At 35.0% G+C, this 18,086-nt stretch overlaps 2 protein-coding genes, 1 non-coding gene and 1 pseudogene across 3 annotated transcripts; 2 read left to right on the forward strand and 2 right to left on the reverse strand.

Moving 5' to 3' along the window:
- Nucleotides 1-197: 197 nt before the first annotated feature.
- Nucleotides 198-5,464, forward strand: LOC132030696 (plant UBX domain-containing protein 10-like). Its single transcript, XM_059420428.1, has 5 exons — nucleotides 198-707; nucleotides 2,067-2,539; nucleotides 4,479-4,649; nucleotides 4,749-4,952; nucleotides 5,100-5,464. The coding sequence occupies exons 1-5, from the start codon at nucleotides 398-400 to the stop codon at nucleotides 5,328-5,330; spliced, it is 1,389 nt and encodes a 462-aa protein (XP_059276411.1). The 5' UTR covers nucleotides 198-397; the 3' UTR covers nucleotides 5,331-5,464.
- A 1,277-nt stretch (nucleotides 5,465-6,741) lies between these two features.
- Nucleotides 6,742-6,815, reverse strand: TRNAV-AAC (transfer RNA valine (anticodon AAC)). The gene has a single exon. It is a non-coding gene; the product is annotated as a tRNA-Val (tRNA).
- Nucleotides 6,816-7,002: 187 nt separating this feature from the next.
- Nucleotides 7,003-10,734, forward strand: LOC132030699 (probable serine/threonine-protein kinase WNK10; annotated as a pseudogene).
- Nucleotides 10,735-11,896: 1,162 nt separating this feature from the next.
- On the reverse strand, nucleotides 11,897-13,877 carry LOC132069498 (protein yippee-like At4g27745). The gene is made up of 3 exons (XM_059462838.1): nucleotides 13,668-13,877; nucleotides 12,840-12,987; nucleotides 11,897-12,319 (listed from the first exon to the last, which is right to left on the reverse strand). The coding sequence occupies exons 2-3, from the start codon at nucleotides 12,930-12,932 to the stop codon at nucleotides 12,092-12,094; spliced, it is 321 nt and encodes a 106-aa protein (XP_059318821.1). The 5' UTR covers nucleotides 12,933-12,987; nucleotides 13,668-13,877; the 3' UTR covers nucleotides 11,897-12,091.
- Between the last annotated feature and the right edge of the window lie 4,209 nt (nucleotides 13,878-18,086).

Genomic DNA, 18,086 nt, shown 5'->3' on the forward strand with positions numbered 1-18,086 from the left:
TACTTTTATTAAACAGGATAGGTTAATGAATTATACTTGTATTTATAGGGTGATAATCACAGTTAAAAATGGGGCTGAAGGAGTATTATACAATTTCCTGGTATAGTTAGGAATTAATGGCAGATTTGTAATTTCGAGGTAGTCAGAGCCCATTTTCTGGGTATAAAAGTAGAATCAACAATTCACACATCCATGTTTTATCTCTCACAACGTCACGTAAAACTGATACGGAAACCCAATTGCCAATACCATAGTCCATTACAGTGCAAAAAAGAAGTTTCGCCATTTCTCTAATAATCATTTCATCGAACACCTGACATCACATCACATAACAAATACAAACCAATCATCGAAATTCCCAATGAACACATAGCAAGCAAAAACATAACGAAAGAAAATGGGTGATGTAGCTGATAAAATAGCGTATTTTCAAGCGATCACAGGTGTAGAAGACGCTGATTTGTGTACTGAGATCCTTGCCGCACATGGTTGGGATCTTGAATTAGCGATCTCTACTTTTACTTCTCAAAATGACCATTCTACCCCTCACTATACATCCGAACCAACTACGTCCAATACATTACAGACAATTACGAATTTACCCCCGCCGGAAACTGGTTTAGTTGCCGGTGGACCACCGGGATTAGCTTGGAAGATTATTACTCTTCCCTTTTCCATCATTTCCGGTAGTCTAGGGTTAATTTCAGGTAGCCCTTTTTTTTTTTTTGCTACTCATATTGGTGGTTTTTAATTTTTGTCCCTGCTGCTTATTTAATGAAAATATGCAGGCCTGTTTCATTCAGCATATTCAACTGTAACATTTTTATCTTTGCCTCGCTTGGCACAAGTTATGTAGGAATTAAGTTATGCGGCGCATAAATTCTGATTTTTTTTTTTTTTTAATATTCGGAAACTGAAACTTTTGCCTCCCTCGGGACAAGTATGTAGGAATTAAGTTATGCATCATAACCTGTGTAATAATTTTTTAGATTATGTTGAATTATCTTTGCCTTTTGCGGGATAACTTATGTTGAAGCTAAATGTAAACGTTGCGGAGTGAAATCTAAGTTATCCCACACCAAAAGTGCTAAAGGGCCAAAATTAAAGACCACAAAATTTGAGAGGTAATAATTAGGTAGAGGTGGCAAATTGGCGGGTTTGGCTGAATTTGGGCGGGTCAAAATGGATTGAGTTAATAATGAGCGGGTTATTGATCAAAGTTACTTGGGCTGAAATGGGCTAAAAAGCAGGTCAAAACCCAACCTGCCCAAGTCTTACCGAATTTTAATTGCTTTATTTGTCCTCTTACAGTGTTTTAGTATTTAATAGGGAAAATTACACTCTGTCTATTTTTGAAAATGTTTATGCCACGTAGCCCATACGATGTGTATAAACACCTGATTTTCAACATATTTGTGTATAAAAACCTTTTATACATTATTATACACTTTATACAAAGTTGACACATTTAGTACGTAATAATTTTTTTTTTAATTATGGCTACAACAACAACAACAACATACCCAGTGAAATCCCACAATTTGGGGTCTGGGAGGGTAAAGTGTACGCAGACCTTACCCCTACCTCGGCAGGTAGGGAGGCTGTTTTACGAAAGACCCTCAGCTCAAGAGAAAGCGTGGCAAAAAAGGTTAGATAAGGACAAGCAATTCAAAGTAGTATGGAAATAAAATAACAAAAGCGAAAAATCATGGTAAAGTAGTCTGAAAAAGGAGCAGTAGCTACCACAGATGAATAGCATAAAACAAAGGACAAGAAACTATAGGGAAAAACTGCGACTACTAGTACAAAAGGGTAAGCGGGACTACCTACTAACCTTCTACCTTAATTTGCGTTCTCCATACTATCTAAGGTCATGTCCTTGGTAAGCATTATAACATAATGTTTTTGAAAATATTTTGACAAGATTTCTCATGGATCAATTTGGGCTAAATATCAACCCAAATTTTGATGAACTGAAATGGGTTGGACAGAAATGGGCGGGTCAATAAATGGGCTGGTTGGGTCAGTTATGATTTTATGAGCTAATTTTGCCTCTCTAATTTCAGGTGCAGTAGGATTTGGTGTATGGGCTGCAGGTGGTGTGCTTTCGTATTCGTTGAGAATGATCGGTCTCAATTCGGGACGTAATGGTGAATCCTCTTCACCTTTGGTTTCTGTGTCTGCATCAGCAGCTGAGGCAATGAGTTTCGTGGATAGTTTTGATAGGGATTTTGGGAGTACAAGGCCAAACTTTATTGCTGAAGGTTTTATGGATGTATTACAGAGGTCTAGGCACGAGTTTAAGCTGCTTTTCGTGTATTTACATTCACCTGAGCATCCAGATACGCCTATGTTTTGTGAAAGGACTTTGTGCAATGAAGCATTGGTAGCATTTATCAACGAGAATTTTGTTGCTTGGGGTGGGAGTATTAGAGCTAGTGAGGGCTTCAAGATGAGTAATAGCTTGAAGGCATCAAGGTTTCCTTTTTGTGCTGTTGTAATGGCTGCGACAAACCAAAGGATTGCGTTGCTTCAGCAGGTAAAAGAGTTATATGTTTGTTTTATTTCGTTCTCAAGTTAGAGCTCATAGTGGAAACTATATGTAGAAAGGGCTTGTATGCTGTATAATATGGTGAAGGAACTATTTAGGTTGAAGTAGATGCAATACTAAATCCAGGCCTAAAAGTTGCTTTATTTAGTCAAAGACTAGCTTTATAATATGCGTTGGAAACTATGATTCTAGACTGAATATGGATCACTAACTTGAAAGCAATCAGCTAATCTTGGACAAACTTGGGATTGCCTGGGAAATAATCCTTGAAGCTTGTGCTTTCCACAAGTCTATCTTTTTAGCGGGATAGAGCCCTCTATAACTTGTTAACAGCCTTTTATATTGGTTAATTCTGTGTATAAGAACCCTATATACTGTAAGAGGAGATGCATGTCAAAATACGATATTGTTATGGATTGCATGATTTTATTTAAGGATTTTAGTTGACATTATTGGACTGAGACAAAGCAATGACGACATTGAACAGTTTGTTGACCTACCTGAATTTAGCGCTGACACTCTTGAATTTGTCAAGCACTCAAGCCTCTATCATGAGGCCTGCACTTTGTTTTGTTTCCTAAAAAAAATTAGTAACAAGAGCGGTGAAACTATCTTTTAAGTGTGGCCTAATGGATTGTCCTAGAACGTATCTGCTTACACACAATGCATATGCACTATTTCTTCTGTTAATGAAGTATGAGGAAATGAGACACTTTTGTTGTAGAAATGTTGGTTAGTTCAAGAGGATCAAATTGATTATGGGATATAAGATGTGGTTGCTATCTAACTGCAAGTAGGGTTGTCTGCCTATTTATTTTCAACTTCGTCATATTGTTGTACTAGTAAGTATCTGGAAGTTACTTTTGAATTATGTGTAGACATAGAGTGTGTCTCGAGTGCATACAATTGTTGTATGCTTAAGTCTTAACTGAGATGATATTCTGATATTAGATATGCTGATGGCTTGTGGATGTTGTCCCTCTTTTTGTTGCTTCATTATAACCTTGTCCCTACCCAGAGTTAAACCTTGCGCTTCCTACATAGGTATCACTGCGTATATACTTATGAAATTAATAAATAAATCAGGGCATATATGTATCAAGTAGTAATTTGCTTTATTTCTGCTGGTTTCGAAGACTTTGACACCTCAAAGAAAAGGGAAAAAGAAACTGTCACAAAAGTTTCATCATTTTGGAACAAAGTTCTAGTATTTCCTGATAAGTAAAAAGAGTGTGCGCTTGGTATGACTAAAATGATTGTCATTAGAAGCAGGCTGATTACCTCTTGCAGACAACATTATCCCCACTTCTTTTTTTTTTTTTTTGGTCAATTCCTAATTCTCTTTTATGCTTCACTGTTTCTTGCAAGCTCAAAGTTTGTTTGACTTCCCTGTTCTCTGTTAATTGGTAGATGTTCATGATGTTAGAAGTTATAGTTTTGACACAACACCCCGATCGAGTGCGGTCTGGGGATCCCTCTTTCTGTCTCTTGTAAGTGTCTTAAAAAACATTACATCGATTAGCACTGGTTAGCTTTCGGCCCTGCTTTATTTTGTGCTTAACGCCTAGTCTATTCGACATGATAAGATATGTTTTGTCATTCAATGGGTACATATCACGTGCTGATTTTCCTGTGGTTTTATTGTTAGATCTGTCCTTTTCTGTTGTCTTAATCCTTCTTAGCTATCTACCATAAGGTAGCTATGGAGGCTTTTGTCTTTTGTTGCCAAAAGTCAATTAAAGTTTTATTTGCCTTGTTATATACCAAAAGAACTGCAAATTCATACCAGATACTATCTGATGTTTTAGTGTAGCAGCGGACTTACTGGACTGGTTTTTTTAAAAAAAAAAAATCAAGAGCTGCTTCTTTGACCTCTCCTTTACTTTGATGTTGTCTTGTATATCTTAGTCTGATGAGCACTTTGCAGGTTGAGGGCCCAAAATCTCCAGAAGAACTGCTTACTGCACTGCAAAGGGTGCTCGAGGAAAGTGCATCTGTACTTGTTTCTGCCAGGCTTGAAGCAGAAGAAAGGATAAATAATATACGTTTGAGGGAGGAGCAGGATGCCGCTTATCGTGCTGCACTAGAGGCTGATCAGGTAAGTACTTTTAGGTTTTAAAAATAGGCTTTACAAGTTCAATCTTGAGAAAGGGAACAAAGTAATTTGTGCGTTGCTGAACTGTTTATCCCCTACCAGGCTAGAGAGCGTCAGAGGAAAGAAGAGCAAGAGCGACAGGAAAGGGAAGCTGCTGAAGCTGAAAGGAAAAGAAAGGAGGAAGAAGAGGCTCGTGAAAGAGCAGCCCGTGAAGCTGCTGAAAGAGAAGCTGCATTGGCTAAAATGCGCAAGGAGAAATTACAGTTACTGGGCCCTGAACCTGAAAAGGGTCCTGATGTTACTCAAGTAATCATCTTGGTCTTGATACTTTTATTTACATGTGCATCAGTCTATGTTATAACCGTAGAAATGTGGTTTGTTTTTTGAGTACGCAGTGAAGAAATTGTTACTTTTCAGATGATTAATTCTTTGTTGGTTTCTTGTATCCTGCAGGTTTTGGTAAGGTTTCCTAACGGTGAGCGCAAAGAGAGAAGATTTCAATGTACTACAACTTTACAATCTCTTTATGACTATGTTGATTCTCTTGGATGCCTGGAGGTTGAAAAATACAGCCTCGTGTCCAACTTTCCCCGCACAGTTTATGGTTCAGAGAAGCTCGCTCTGTCTCTGAAAGAAGCCGGCTTACACCCTCAGGCCAGCCTTTTTGTTGAGTTGAACTCATGAGAACAACATGTTGAACATGAAAATCTTGTGCTAGAGATAATTAGTTCTGTTGATAATGTTTGTATGTCAATTAGAATTGACCAATGAATTCAATTAGATGCACTGTTGTCTATTGCGCCCTAGTTAATTTTCTACTACTTTCTCGTTAACTTTCTGCTAAGAGATAATTGAATACCATGATATATAGTTCAATTGCAATTGGGTGCAAGCTCGGTGACCGCTTAATCTAGCAGCTTATTCATCTGAAGCTCCTTCTTAACATTTAAATTTTTAGCAAACTACATAGCTTGATGGAAGAAGGGTAAGGCTATTTAAATCATGAGAGTGGTTAATGAAGAAATCAAATATTTATAGATACTTAGTTGATTTCCTAATATGTACATACATAGAGTTGGCAAAAGCTATTGGAATCACGTGAATCATATAATAGAAGCTAGAATCTCCTCTTGTATTAGATGACAAAATTCCGAATGATCAAAGTGTTTTCAAGAGTAAACCATATGCCAAAAGTGAAATTCAAGTGATTTCCTCATTAATAAAAGAAGCTAACAAACACTTTCAACGGAAATGCTGCATATTAACAGAATGAAATACCAATTATAGAAAGCTAAAATTATTGACAGGAGCCATATCTGATATCTCCTTTTGCTGATTTCTCACCTCCAACTCTGATAAAACAACTAAACGAAATAGGACCTAGTCACTTATTTGTAATTTGTGACCAATTATACAAGGAAAATCACTAAATTTCTGGTAGTAATCTTGAAACATTGAAAAGGAAACCAATCGATTATGGGAAATGTTTGTCCTCTGAACACTTGAGATACCCAAATCTTTAGTCATGAACAGCCATCAAAACAAGCGTATTGGCGAATAGGTTACTGCTTTTTGCTACCCGTACTTGTCTTTGATGTGAGGTAGTGAATTCCCGGTGAAATTGCACGGGCACTTTGCTTTTTGCTATTCGTGCTTGAGGTATCGATGAAATTGTAGATGCCCAAACACTACTATCATAAAACCGAAATAATCTGGAGAAAACGGAAAAAAAATATATATATATGGCTTCGGGACTGAGACCTTCGGTGTGTTTAGTAATCTTGAAACATTGAAAAGGAAACCAATCGATTATGGGAAACGAACACTTGAGATACCCAAATCTTTAGTCATGAACAGCCATCAAAACAAGCGTATTGGCGAATGTTCTTGCTTTTTTTCTTTTGCCGTACTTATCTTGATGTGAGGTAGTGAATTCGGTTGAATCCAGGCGTGAAAGCTATAAGCCCCAAACACTACTTTTTGCTAGTCGTGCTTGCGTGAGTTAGCAGATATCCGATGAAATTGATCAAACCTGGCCCAAACACTACCATCATAAAACCGAAATAATCTGGAGAAAACGAAAAAAAAAAATATATGGCTTCGCCCGGACTCGAACCGGAGACCTTCAGTGTGTTAGACTGACGTGATAACCAACTACACCACGAAACCCGGTTGTGTAAAGTTCCACATCTAATTTATATAACTACTTTTAGCAGCCATTAATTACGTTAAATTTGTATACGTGGCTCATTATACGTTAAATCAACGGCAATTAGCTATATGATTATCTAAAAAGCAAATGCTTAGTTGTCAAAGTTGACAAACTATTAACCCTTAATCCCATTGTCCAGCTGCCTTTTTTCTTCTCCATTCCTCCCTCTTCTACGCTTTTCAATTCAATTACAATCTTCACTTAAATTTTGTCCCTGAATTCTCTATTATCAATCCCCTTAACAGATTAGGATTTCATTATGATCCTCTTTTTGGGATTTTAGGGACGTGAGGTTTAGGGTTTAAATTTGTCTGCCTGCCCTAATTAGTCTAGCTACATGCGTTTCAATACTGAGTTCTTTTTTGTGTGGTTAATTACTTGAATTTTTGGGAAATGGGGGTTCAAGGTTTTGCTTTAATGTTGCTGAAAGTTGAGTTCTTTCAACGCCAACTCCGATTTGGAAGGGTTGTTGATTCATATTCAGTAGCATGTGAAGCATTTTCTGAACCCTTTCTTTGATTTCAGTTAGTTCTTCCTATTTGTGTGTGTAAATATTTTTGGCCTTTTTTTTTTTTTGTGGTCGTTGAGAGATGAATTCCGATATATCATGGTTTGACAAAGTTAAATTGAAAGGTAAATTTGATGAGGCTGAGGTTGTTGAAGTATCACCAGACAAGAGATACATTCGGGTACTTATGTTTTTCTCTTTCTGGTCTCTCTGTATATTTGCCAGGTTTCTATTTTTAGCATCATATTTGATTACCAACTGACTACCTTTTTTTTTCTTTTCTTGTTCCATCTATTCCTGCTTGTTGTACTTTGTTCATTTAATTTTATAAGTCAATGCTAGTAAATGGTGGTGGTTGTATCATTTGATTTAAGAATGAGGTCGGTTAAGAAAGTCTCTTCTGGTTGTCTTTCTGCAGAGGGTTCTTCCAGGGCCTCTGTTTTTTAACGTAGTAATGTTTTAGAACTTTAAGTTAAACTACTCAAATCCTCATATAAGTAAGTAAGTTTTTTATAAGATCCAAGGTAATATATTGCAAACACATAACTAACATCTTATTAAGTTGAATTTAACATTATCAAGATAAATAATAATATTATCATGTGAAGTTAAAAGCTTTATGTCTCGTAAGAATACTATACTATATATAACAAATGCGGGGGAAAAAAAAAAGCGACCCTAATTTTTTGTATAGTGTATATATAAGTTCTATTAAAAAAAGTTAGCCCTTTTATTAAAATTTGGCTTTAAGCTGGTAATTTTATTAATTGTCATTGAGGCTGTTATATCATTTGATGTCTATTTGATTCAAAAGTGGGGCTTTATATTGAAACAAAATTGTAACGTGGGTAGGGACTGAGTTGGAGTTTCAATTTCATTATGATTTTATTTTGCTCTTATGCAATATTATACATTATGTTGAGAAATGATGTGTAATTGTTTATCATATGATATTAATTTCTTTTGGTTTCATTTATGTAATCTTGTGTGTTTTGGTGGTATTATCACCTTCTTTTTGTTTCTCTTCCTCCAGTTTAATGAAATCTTGGGAAGTGGAGCATTTAAGACTGTGTATGGCTCCTACACCCATCTCCTGTTATTTTCTTGCATTTTAGTATTACCTCGTAATCGTTATTGATTTTCAGTACTTTAGCGATTTTCACATGTAGCTATAAGGCGTTCGACAAAATTGACGGAATAGAAGTTGCTTGGAATCAAATTTGCATAGATGATGCTTTGCAGTCACCTCAACATTTGGAGAGGATATATTCGGAGGTTCATTTGTTGAGAATGTTGAAGCATGAAAACATTATAAAATTGTATTCCTCCTGGGTGGACGATGTGAACAAAAGCATTAATATGATCACTGAATTATTTAGTTCAGGGAGCTTAAGGCAGTGAGTCCAATATTTCTTGCATATTTCCCCTTACCTTCAATGCAACCTACAAATCTTTTTATTCATCTATCTTTTGCTTTCCACCCCTTTTAGATATCGGAGGAAGCACAAGACTGTTGACACAAAAGCCATTAAAAATTGGGCTAGACAAATTCTCCAAGGTTTACATTATCTCCATAGTCACAATCCACCAGTTATACATAGAGACTTGAAATGTGACAATATATTTATCAATGGAAATAATGGAGAAGTTAAACTTGGAGATCTTGGACTAGCAACAATTATGGAGCAGCCTACTGCTCGAAGTGTTATTGGTAGTTATTTGACTTGGACTTGCTGCATTTGGTCCCATCAAAACTGATATATTAACCCTTCTTACCATATAATATTTGTGTTTTCTCTTTGTCAGGTACCCCTGAATTTATGGCACCAGAGCTGTATGATGAAGAATATAATGAACTTGTTGACATTTATTCTTTTGGCATGTGTATCTTGGAGCTAATAACATGTGAATATCCATATAGTGAGTGTAGAAATCAAGCACAAATTTATAAAAAAGTCACGTCGGTGAGTTTTAGTTATTTTAAGTTTTACAACTATTACTTTGTTTTACTTGAAAATAATTGCAATGCTGAGAAAAATGTTCGATTTCAGGGAATAAAGCCAGCTTCTTTAGCGAAAGTAACAGATCCTCATGTAAAACTATTTGTGGAGAAATGTTTGGCCCCAGTATCCGTAAGATTGAGTGCAGTTGAACTTTTGGAAGACCCATTTCTTTCACCTGAAAGCTTGATAACCCCCATATGTGATCATTTGCAGCCCTCAAATGTTGTGTCTGAAGCACAAAGTCTGGCAAAGTCAATTTTCATGGATGTAGACCTTGCACAGAAGTTACAGAGTGACATGTGCATAGAAAACAAAACTAAATCTTCTCAGTTTTCTAATCTAGACTTCGTGAGACGTAATGGGAGAAACGAATTTAGGTTACACGGTGACAAGCATGATGACCATTCAATTGCATTCTCACTGCGAATTCTTTGAGTTGACTGGTATTTGATCATTCTAATAGAATAATACATGGAGTATTTGCAAGCAAAATGTTTTGACTCTTTTTTGTTTTTGTTTTTGACAGGTCGGATCAGGCATGTGCACTTTGTATTTTGTATTGATGTTGACACCGTGATGTCAATAGCTAGTGAGATGGTAGAGGAGCTTGAGTTGTCGAACGACGATGTGGCGACAATAGCTGAATTGATTGCCGACTTCATTTCCAAACTCTCAACAAGCCAGAAATATTCTTTTGGGAGTTCCCCTGCAGTGAATAACTCATCCAACGATTCGACTTTGATAATAGAAGATCATGTGATTGGAGAACTAGGCATTACATCTTTGAATCAAGGGAGCACATCAGCCTCAAATGTGGAGTATAACAATGTTTTAAGATCTCTTGGCAATGAGTTAGAATGCGTCAAAGGTCCCAAAATCTGTGCTCCAAACAACAATGAGGGTAGTCCTGGTGATGTTGTAATGAGTGACTGTACCAAAAATTCAGGGATCTCCTTTGATAGCTCGCGAAATGCCATATCTAATGATTTCATCTCTAACCTCTCTTCTCTCTCTTTTATCGACGGGGCAAATAACAAAAATCAATTGCAGGATCTCAAGTTGGAACTTGATGCCATCAATATGCAGTATCAACATTCTTGTCGTGAACTCTTGAGAATGAGAGTGGAGGCAATTGAAAATGCTAGAAAGAAGTGGACTGGTAGATAGAATATATGTACATAGCTTTTTCCTTGCTATAAATCTTTTATCTAGCAAAAGAAGTTCTATTTTATTTTTAGGGAAATTGTGTGTTCTCTATTTTGTTCTTATTTTCTTCTTTTCAAACTACCCAACATTGCTAATGAAATTGATTATTTGTATATGTGCTCCTAGTTGAGCCTCTGCAAGTTTAGTATTTGCGTTTGACTTTTGAGTTGCTTACAGAGAACATACGGCCTTTTAACTTCTTACTGTGATCTTATGATCTGGAATTTTTATTTTCTTACATATGGTTCTTACTTAGTGTTATTCTTCTTGGAATATTATTGATTGAAGTCTGTGACACTATATAGCCGTGGAGCAAATGCACAAACGCGTGAGAATGAAAATGTGTTCCTTGGTTCAATTTTGTTTATTTGCCTGTGTGTATCATCATCCACATTTTTTTTTCCCTCTTAGGTTGTAATTAGCCAACTTCCATGAGATAAAGTGGTCATCAAAGCCTCTAGTTTAGTAGTAGTCATTGGATCGATCAGTATTCAATGCCAATTACTCAATCAATACATTCATTATAGCGCCTTATCTTGATTTATACTCGCTATTTTCCATAGCTGTTGATAGAATTATTCATGTCAGCCATCATTCGATCTGCATCAGAAAATACAGGTTTTTCTTTCAAGGAACCTTCTGCCATGCTGAAGCAAATTCATTACTGACATGATATTAAACACATTCCTAATCTGGTAATGGATGTTTTATGCACCAGGGAATTAATCATGTCACAATCTTATTAAGAAAGACCTTATCAACGCAATTTGGAACTCAAGAAGGATTGGATAAGGCAACTACTTAAGTTTCTTCCTTAATGCTGAGATGCATAGGTGAAGTGGCTTTCCTTTACAGTTGCATTATATTACCCAACCTTCTCTCCAACATCATTGAACCCCCCAAAACTGATGAATTCTAAAACTAACAAAGAACTCAGGAACTCGATGTTGCACTTCGGCACTAGTATATCACGAAAAACAATTCAGGTACTCCATGATGGATTTCAGAATTTGGTTCTAGTAAAGTGTTTTTCTTTTTTTGAAGCTAATGGCTTAAGCAGTTTATAAGGTTTTGGTTTGATTTTACTTCATACCATATGTACCGTGAGATAATAACGAGCTATTAACGAAATCGACACTAGAGGCCCCTGGTATAATCATTAAAAAAAGGGTAGCTAGAAGACACTAGTTGAAAATTCTTCTGAACTTGTGCTTGAAGGGCAACAACTGACATTGTTCACAAATTCTCGTGATGAAAGTAGCAGACCATGGACCTTTTGCGATAACTAAGCTATCATTTGCTAAACGAAACCAACAAAAGATAAATATGATATTTTACACGGTTAATTTTCAAGATAGATTATTAACAGGATTTTTACAGCATCTCAGATATTTCATCCAATCGCACAACAAACACAAGAAATAAAAGCTAAGATAAGACTATTGGGAACAATGAGTTGACCTTTTGAATTACTCAACATTGATTTAACAAAATGAGCATGTATTATCATCCACGACTACCAGTTTTCCTTGACAATCTTTGACTTCTCAAGTATGAATTTGCCCTCCTTGTACTTCTGTGTCTCCTCATAAGCTCGTTCGTATTTCCACCCAAGCACTTCGCGACAGTCAGAGCAATAGACATCAGCAACTGTATGGAGACCAGTCATAAGCTGTCTATCCTCTTTGCGCCCAACAACAATGTTCATCGCATGAGAGAACAAAAATGCTCGACCATTTCTTCCCTAATGTCAAATAAAACAAGAATAATAAATATCTAACTCAACTTTGAACACCGTATACGCCCACTCATTTTGAGGCACAGGTGTTCTCATATGCAACAAGATAATTGCTTTAGCAGTGATTTAGAGAAGGAAATAGGTGAGTCAATGGAACTGTTTGAACCTTATATACAACTAATGGACACTGGCTAACAAACTGACTGTAGCAAGAACATAGATCTTAAAAAATCAAATGCGCCTAACTTATTGAATTTGTCTCAATAATCCCTCCCACTCCTAACACTGGCTAACAAACTGACTGTAGCAGAGAACAAAGATCATAAAACAATTTAAACTTGTTTTAAATTACGACGAGTACAAATTAACATTTTAATCTCTGTGCATTCTAGGAAGAACAATACATGATACTGTTTACCATCTTCAAAAAAAAAAGGAAGAACAATATATGATTAGAATAAGTATGACATTCAAAGCCCCAAATCATATTTTCAAGGAAACAACAAAAAGAGCCAGAGTTACTCACTTGAAATGCTTTAGAAATTACATCGTCGTGCAGTGCAACTTCATTCCTACAATTGCAGCAACTATATAATCTTGGGCCGATCACCTCAGCCATCGACAATAGGATCAAACACACGACTGTTTAATAAGAGCAGCTATATGCCTATATCCTGAGATAACAGCAAATTAAAACAGAATTTCATCTACCAAAACTGAATAATAACAATTATACAACACAAACATCGAACAGAGCCTCTTTGCAAAAATGCAAAGGGAAGATGTATAAAGATTATGTATTTGTATTAAAAGATTCAATTAATACGTATAAAAAACTTATCCAGAACCTTTTAAGTTGTCTTTTTTAGAATTCAGAACCGATGAACTCAAAATTCTAGCTCGCCTCTAATAGGGAAAACGACACGGTGTAAGCGGTGTAAATAGCGAATAACCAAAAGATTGTACCTTTATCACCAAGACTCCACAATTTCTACAATTTATTTTTTACCTAGTCTTTTTCCTTCTACCTAATAAGAGACACTGTTTAACACTTCAAAACAAACCATCAATATAGAGCAAAATGTAATAATGATCAATTGAGTAATGATCTTATACAATATACCAAGGTTTAAGAGGAAAACCCCAAAAAGAAAAAACTATTTTTTGAACAAAACATACAAAGAAAAATACGCACCCATATGAAGAAAAAAAGGAAAAAGAAAACAACCCAATTGAAGAAGCCAGCTAGAAATAAAATTAAAAAATTGCTTGCAATCAAAGGCAAAAGACAAAGCAAACCAAATGGAGGAATGATTAACAATTTAATGTGTAATTAAGAGATTAAAGGCAAAACCTTGTCATTGTGTCATTGCAAAGTGATACTATAAGATTCTTCAATTGCTTCTCTGTGTGTCTCTGCGAGAGAAATCAAGTAGGGTTTTGTGGGATTTGATCAGACAAGATGACAAGCTAAATTGGAGGTATAAGGATAAAATGACATCATATTTTGAATGCACTATGCTTTCTTTATTTGAATGTGGAGCATCCACGTATCGGCCAAAGATCTAATTTGTTTAGTTTCAATTTATATGTCATCATTTGAACTAGATACAAAACTTACGAAAAATTATAATTTAAAATAAATCCTAAATATTTGAATAGATATAATTATTTTATTAAGAATAAATTAAAATTTTAAATTAAATTATTTTTAAATTTTAAAGAAGAAACATTTATTTTCGAAATAGATTAAAGAAAAGTGTGCTGTACTATGACAAGGCCAAAATCTCCAAAAATCATACATTGCGTAAGAAAGGCCATATACAGGAAGACGACAAGCATGAAGCTCTGTTCAAGATCTTCGTAGGGTCCAAATGGTACTTCAGTATTTTGAAGTCAAACATTATTTGGAATACTGTTACCTCACAGACTTGCTAAGTTCCAAATCGTGTCCAACATTTTAGGATGACAAGTGGAGTTGTTATATTGATGAAAATTTTGGTATTAAAATTATTTTTTATAATTGATTGATCGTGGTTTGTGATTGTACGTGTACGTCTCTCTCTATATTTTAAGTGGAAAGGAAACATGCATCTAAATTTAACGTTGTTTGATTTACTTACTAATTACGCAAAAACCATAAATTAATGCACTAAATAATAACGTAGAGATAATTATGATTCTTATTTCACATTCTATTTCACATAATCTAATACTCAAATTTCTACATAATGAGGCCAGCCAAACAATATATTAAGTTATGTGATGCTTATTTTTCTTGTACACTACTATCAACTAGGGCTGGGCATATTTCGGTTCAAATCGAAAAAACTAATCGAACGTTTTTTAATTTCGGTTTCGATTTTTCTGTTTGTTCGGTCCCGTTCGATTTTAATTTATGAGATTTCTACAATTCGGTTTGATTTCGGTGTATGCAAATTCTAATTCGGTTAAACCAAAAAATCGAATTTTAGCTTTCATGAAACATTACATATATACATAATATATTGGGTTCACTTCACATATTACATATACACATAATATATGAAGAATGATGCCAACAGAGACTCAGAGAGTAGAAAAGGGAAATCTTGAAGGGTGGTTGGTTTCTCTGGGTTGTTGTTGTTGGTTCCTTTCTCTGTTTGGCCTATGATTTCTTTGACCCTATCAGATGTACTAGTAGTCTAGTACTGTTTCTTGTGAACTTAGCAGACATCGCTTTAGTTTTAGCTTATGTTTGTTAAAAATTGCTAGAAATTGTCCAAACTCCTACTTGTGGCGGTGGGAAAGTTTGCATATCTAAACCGAACCGAAATTGCAAAATCGAAATGGCGAAGTTATTTCGGTTCGGTTTACCCCATTACAAACCGAAAATCGAAAAACCAAATCGAATTTGTGAAACCGAACCGACCGAACGCCCAGCCCTACTATTAACTAGCCATTATATATTTTATCTTTGTAGTTATTTTTGTTAACATGGCAAACCAAAACGCACTCCTTAATTATTGCCAAGATCTTAGCATCCGTGCATCGTCGGCAGAGGCGAAGTCAGGATTTGACGTTTGGGGGTTCGGATTTTACAAGACAGGACAACGATCTCAAGCTAATGTATAACAGCCAAACTAACAAGCAAGTACTGGTATTTAATATATTTAAAAAAGCGACAAACTATTTAAACACTATAAAAATATTAGTCACCGGCCGAGTCGCTCTCCACGGACGGGGCGGCGAAGTGGTGATCTAACAAAAAGTTGGAATCCTAACTTTTTCGAAAATCTGACTTTGGATTTGAGTTTGAGGTTTGTGAAAGAAACTGATGAAAAAAATGGTAGCAGCAAAGTAACATTCTTTTAGCTTTTTTTACTTGTCAAATTTATATTTTGTTAAAAATAAAATGTTAAAAAGAAATTTTGTATAATAGCAAAAAGGAAAAAAGTTACCCAAAGGAAAAGAAGTGAAGGAGCATTATATATTTTCTTTCTTCTAATTTTAGAAAGAGAATCTTGCTTATTAGCAAAAAAGGAAAAACATTGGCAAATGTGGTTTGAACCCACATGTTCGGGAAAAGAGAGCTTTGCTAGCCTTATTATTACCACTGAACTATTAGCTCATTTCTGCATGAAGGTTCGCCAAGTAAATATCATTAATCTTTACTGAATAATCCAAGACAAATACGGAAATACAAAAGTACTGAGTTTAGCCGAACCGTACCCCCTTTAATACTGTAGTTTCGTCCCTGATCGTCGGGCATAATTCTCAGTCCAATGCCAAAAAAAATTGCGACGCAATTTAACTCATTAAGCCTGTTGCTTTTTGTGGAAGCTTAACAAGTGTTTCGTCACCTACAAGTTTCATCTTAGTGAAATTTACAGTATAAAAAGTCTTTTGGATTCAGATGAATTAGGTGTCATAATGCTACATTTGCCCCTGTTGTTGATTTGTTGTTTGCGAAAAACCGATTTGAATTTTGTTGTGAATGTTGAGGATCGAAATCGGCTATTGATTTTATAATACGTAGCTTGGGAGCTGGAAATTTCGAGGCTTAGTGTGGGTGAAACTTGCTTCTTCCATTCTGTATAAAGTTTCAATGATGTTTGATCAAGCACTATTTAAAAAAATTAAAGAAGATTTTTGATATGTAAACAAAATGTATGCAACGTATCAAAAATATTCATTTTAATTAGTAAAGGTAAGAGTTTCACACGTCTTATTATATTTTAAAAGAGTTATTATGATGAGGTCTTAATAAGTCATGTTATTTTAAAATAAAGATGCTAAGAATATATAGTTAAAGAGCCTGTTTGGATTGACTTATTTTTTGTGCTTTTAAGCCAACATAGCTTTTAGCCACTTTTGAAGTGTTTGAGTAAGGTAAGAAAATGCTTAAAATAAGTCGAAAGCTATAAGTTAAAATTCCTAACTTTATAACTTTTGACTTATAAGTCAGAGTCATAAGCCCATCCAAACGGGCTCGAAGTACCATTCTTTCTAAATAGCATAAAGAGGAAAACATGTCTTCACGTTGCAACTGAAGAACAAGGAACGTTGGATTTAGAAGACTTTTTCACATCTTAATGCTTAATTAAATGGCCATAAAATTCCGCCTAATTGTCCATTTGAATGAATTTCCAGTCTAAAGCACATGATTAAGATTGCAATAAGTTTGACGTTCTACATAAACATTAATTAATACTCGTATATGATGATTCTAATCCTGAAAAGAGTGGAAAAGATTCATAATGCAGTAGGAACATCTAATTTGGGATTGAGAGATAGTTGACCGATTAATATTATAAAGTGGTTATAAATTCATTTTTTTCGGAACACAATCTACAGCTCTCTTTACATGCATTCTCCAAGCGTGCTTGTTTTCCCTTTTTTCTTATTTTGATAAGTCTTTGTGAAATAATTTCAATTACCATTTTGATCTCTAATCGACAAATAGCCTTGTTTTTGTCCATGCAATTGTAAAATAGCCAGTATCATAGAGTTTAAATTCTACTAAATGAAACTCTAGAACAGTAGGATATTACCATAGATTTACATGTGAAATTTAAAGCTCCATGATCATAATTATTTTCAAGTTCCTGATTTAGAAAACTATTTTTATCTATGTTCGTTCAGTCACATCAACTTTTGTCTTTGCTTTATTGTACATAAACATATAGTTTTAAGAGTTTTTATTTAGGTCGTCGTTTTCGCTAAGACATTCACGTTACAAAGTAATACAAAATACAAGTTGCTTAAGTTATTATAATGGACCACAGCAGTCACCATCACATGCATGGGCTGCAGATATTTCCAAAGATAAAATGAAGAGAAATTTATTATTTGACCGGACCAATAACTTTGTGATGAATCCCAACAAGCTGGAAGAGAAGATCCAAGAAAATGGTAAAAGAGGATTTTGAATTTTGTTGAAGACATATGACGTGGCACAACTTGATCCAAAAGTACAACATTCTTGAATCTGGTAGGTACTGCTCCAAATTAAAGGAAAAAATCACTCTTTTTTATTAGGGAAAAGAGTTAAAAATACCTCTTTACTTTCATAAATTCACTATTTTTATCCTCCGTTATACGTTTAGAATATATCTTTTTCTTAGTTAGTAAAGTTTTTAAAAATATCTCATTTTCGAACGTATTCAACATATGGTTGGTCGTAGGAATTGGATTAAATGGACACACGCATGGCATTTAACTTATTGTATGCGCGCTTTTTATGTGGCAATTTTCTTTTAAAATAATCTGAAAAATTGATTTTTCTAAAAAT

Source organism: Lycium ferocissimum, chromosome 9 (genome assembly GCF_029784015.1).
Source record: "Lycium ferocissimum isolate CSIRO_LF1 chromosome 9, AGI_CSIRO_Lferr_CH_V1, whole genome shotgun sequence".
NCBI classification, from domain to species: Eukaryota; Viridiplantae; Streptophyta; class Magnoliopsida; order Solanales; family Solanaceae; genus Lycium; species Lycium ferocissimum.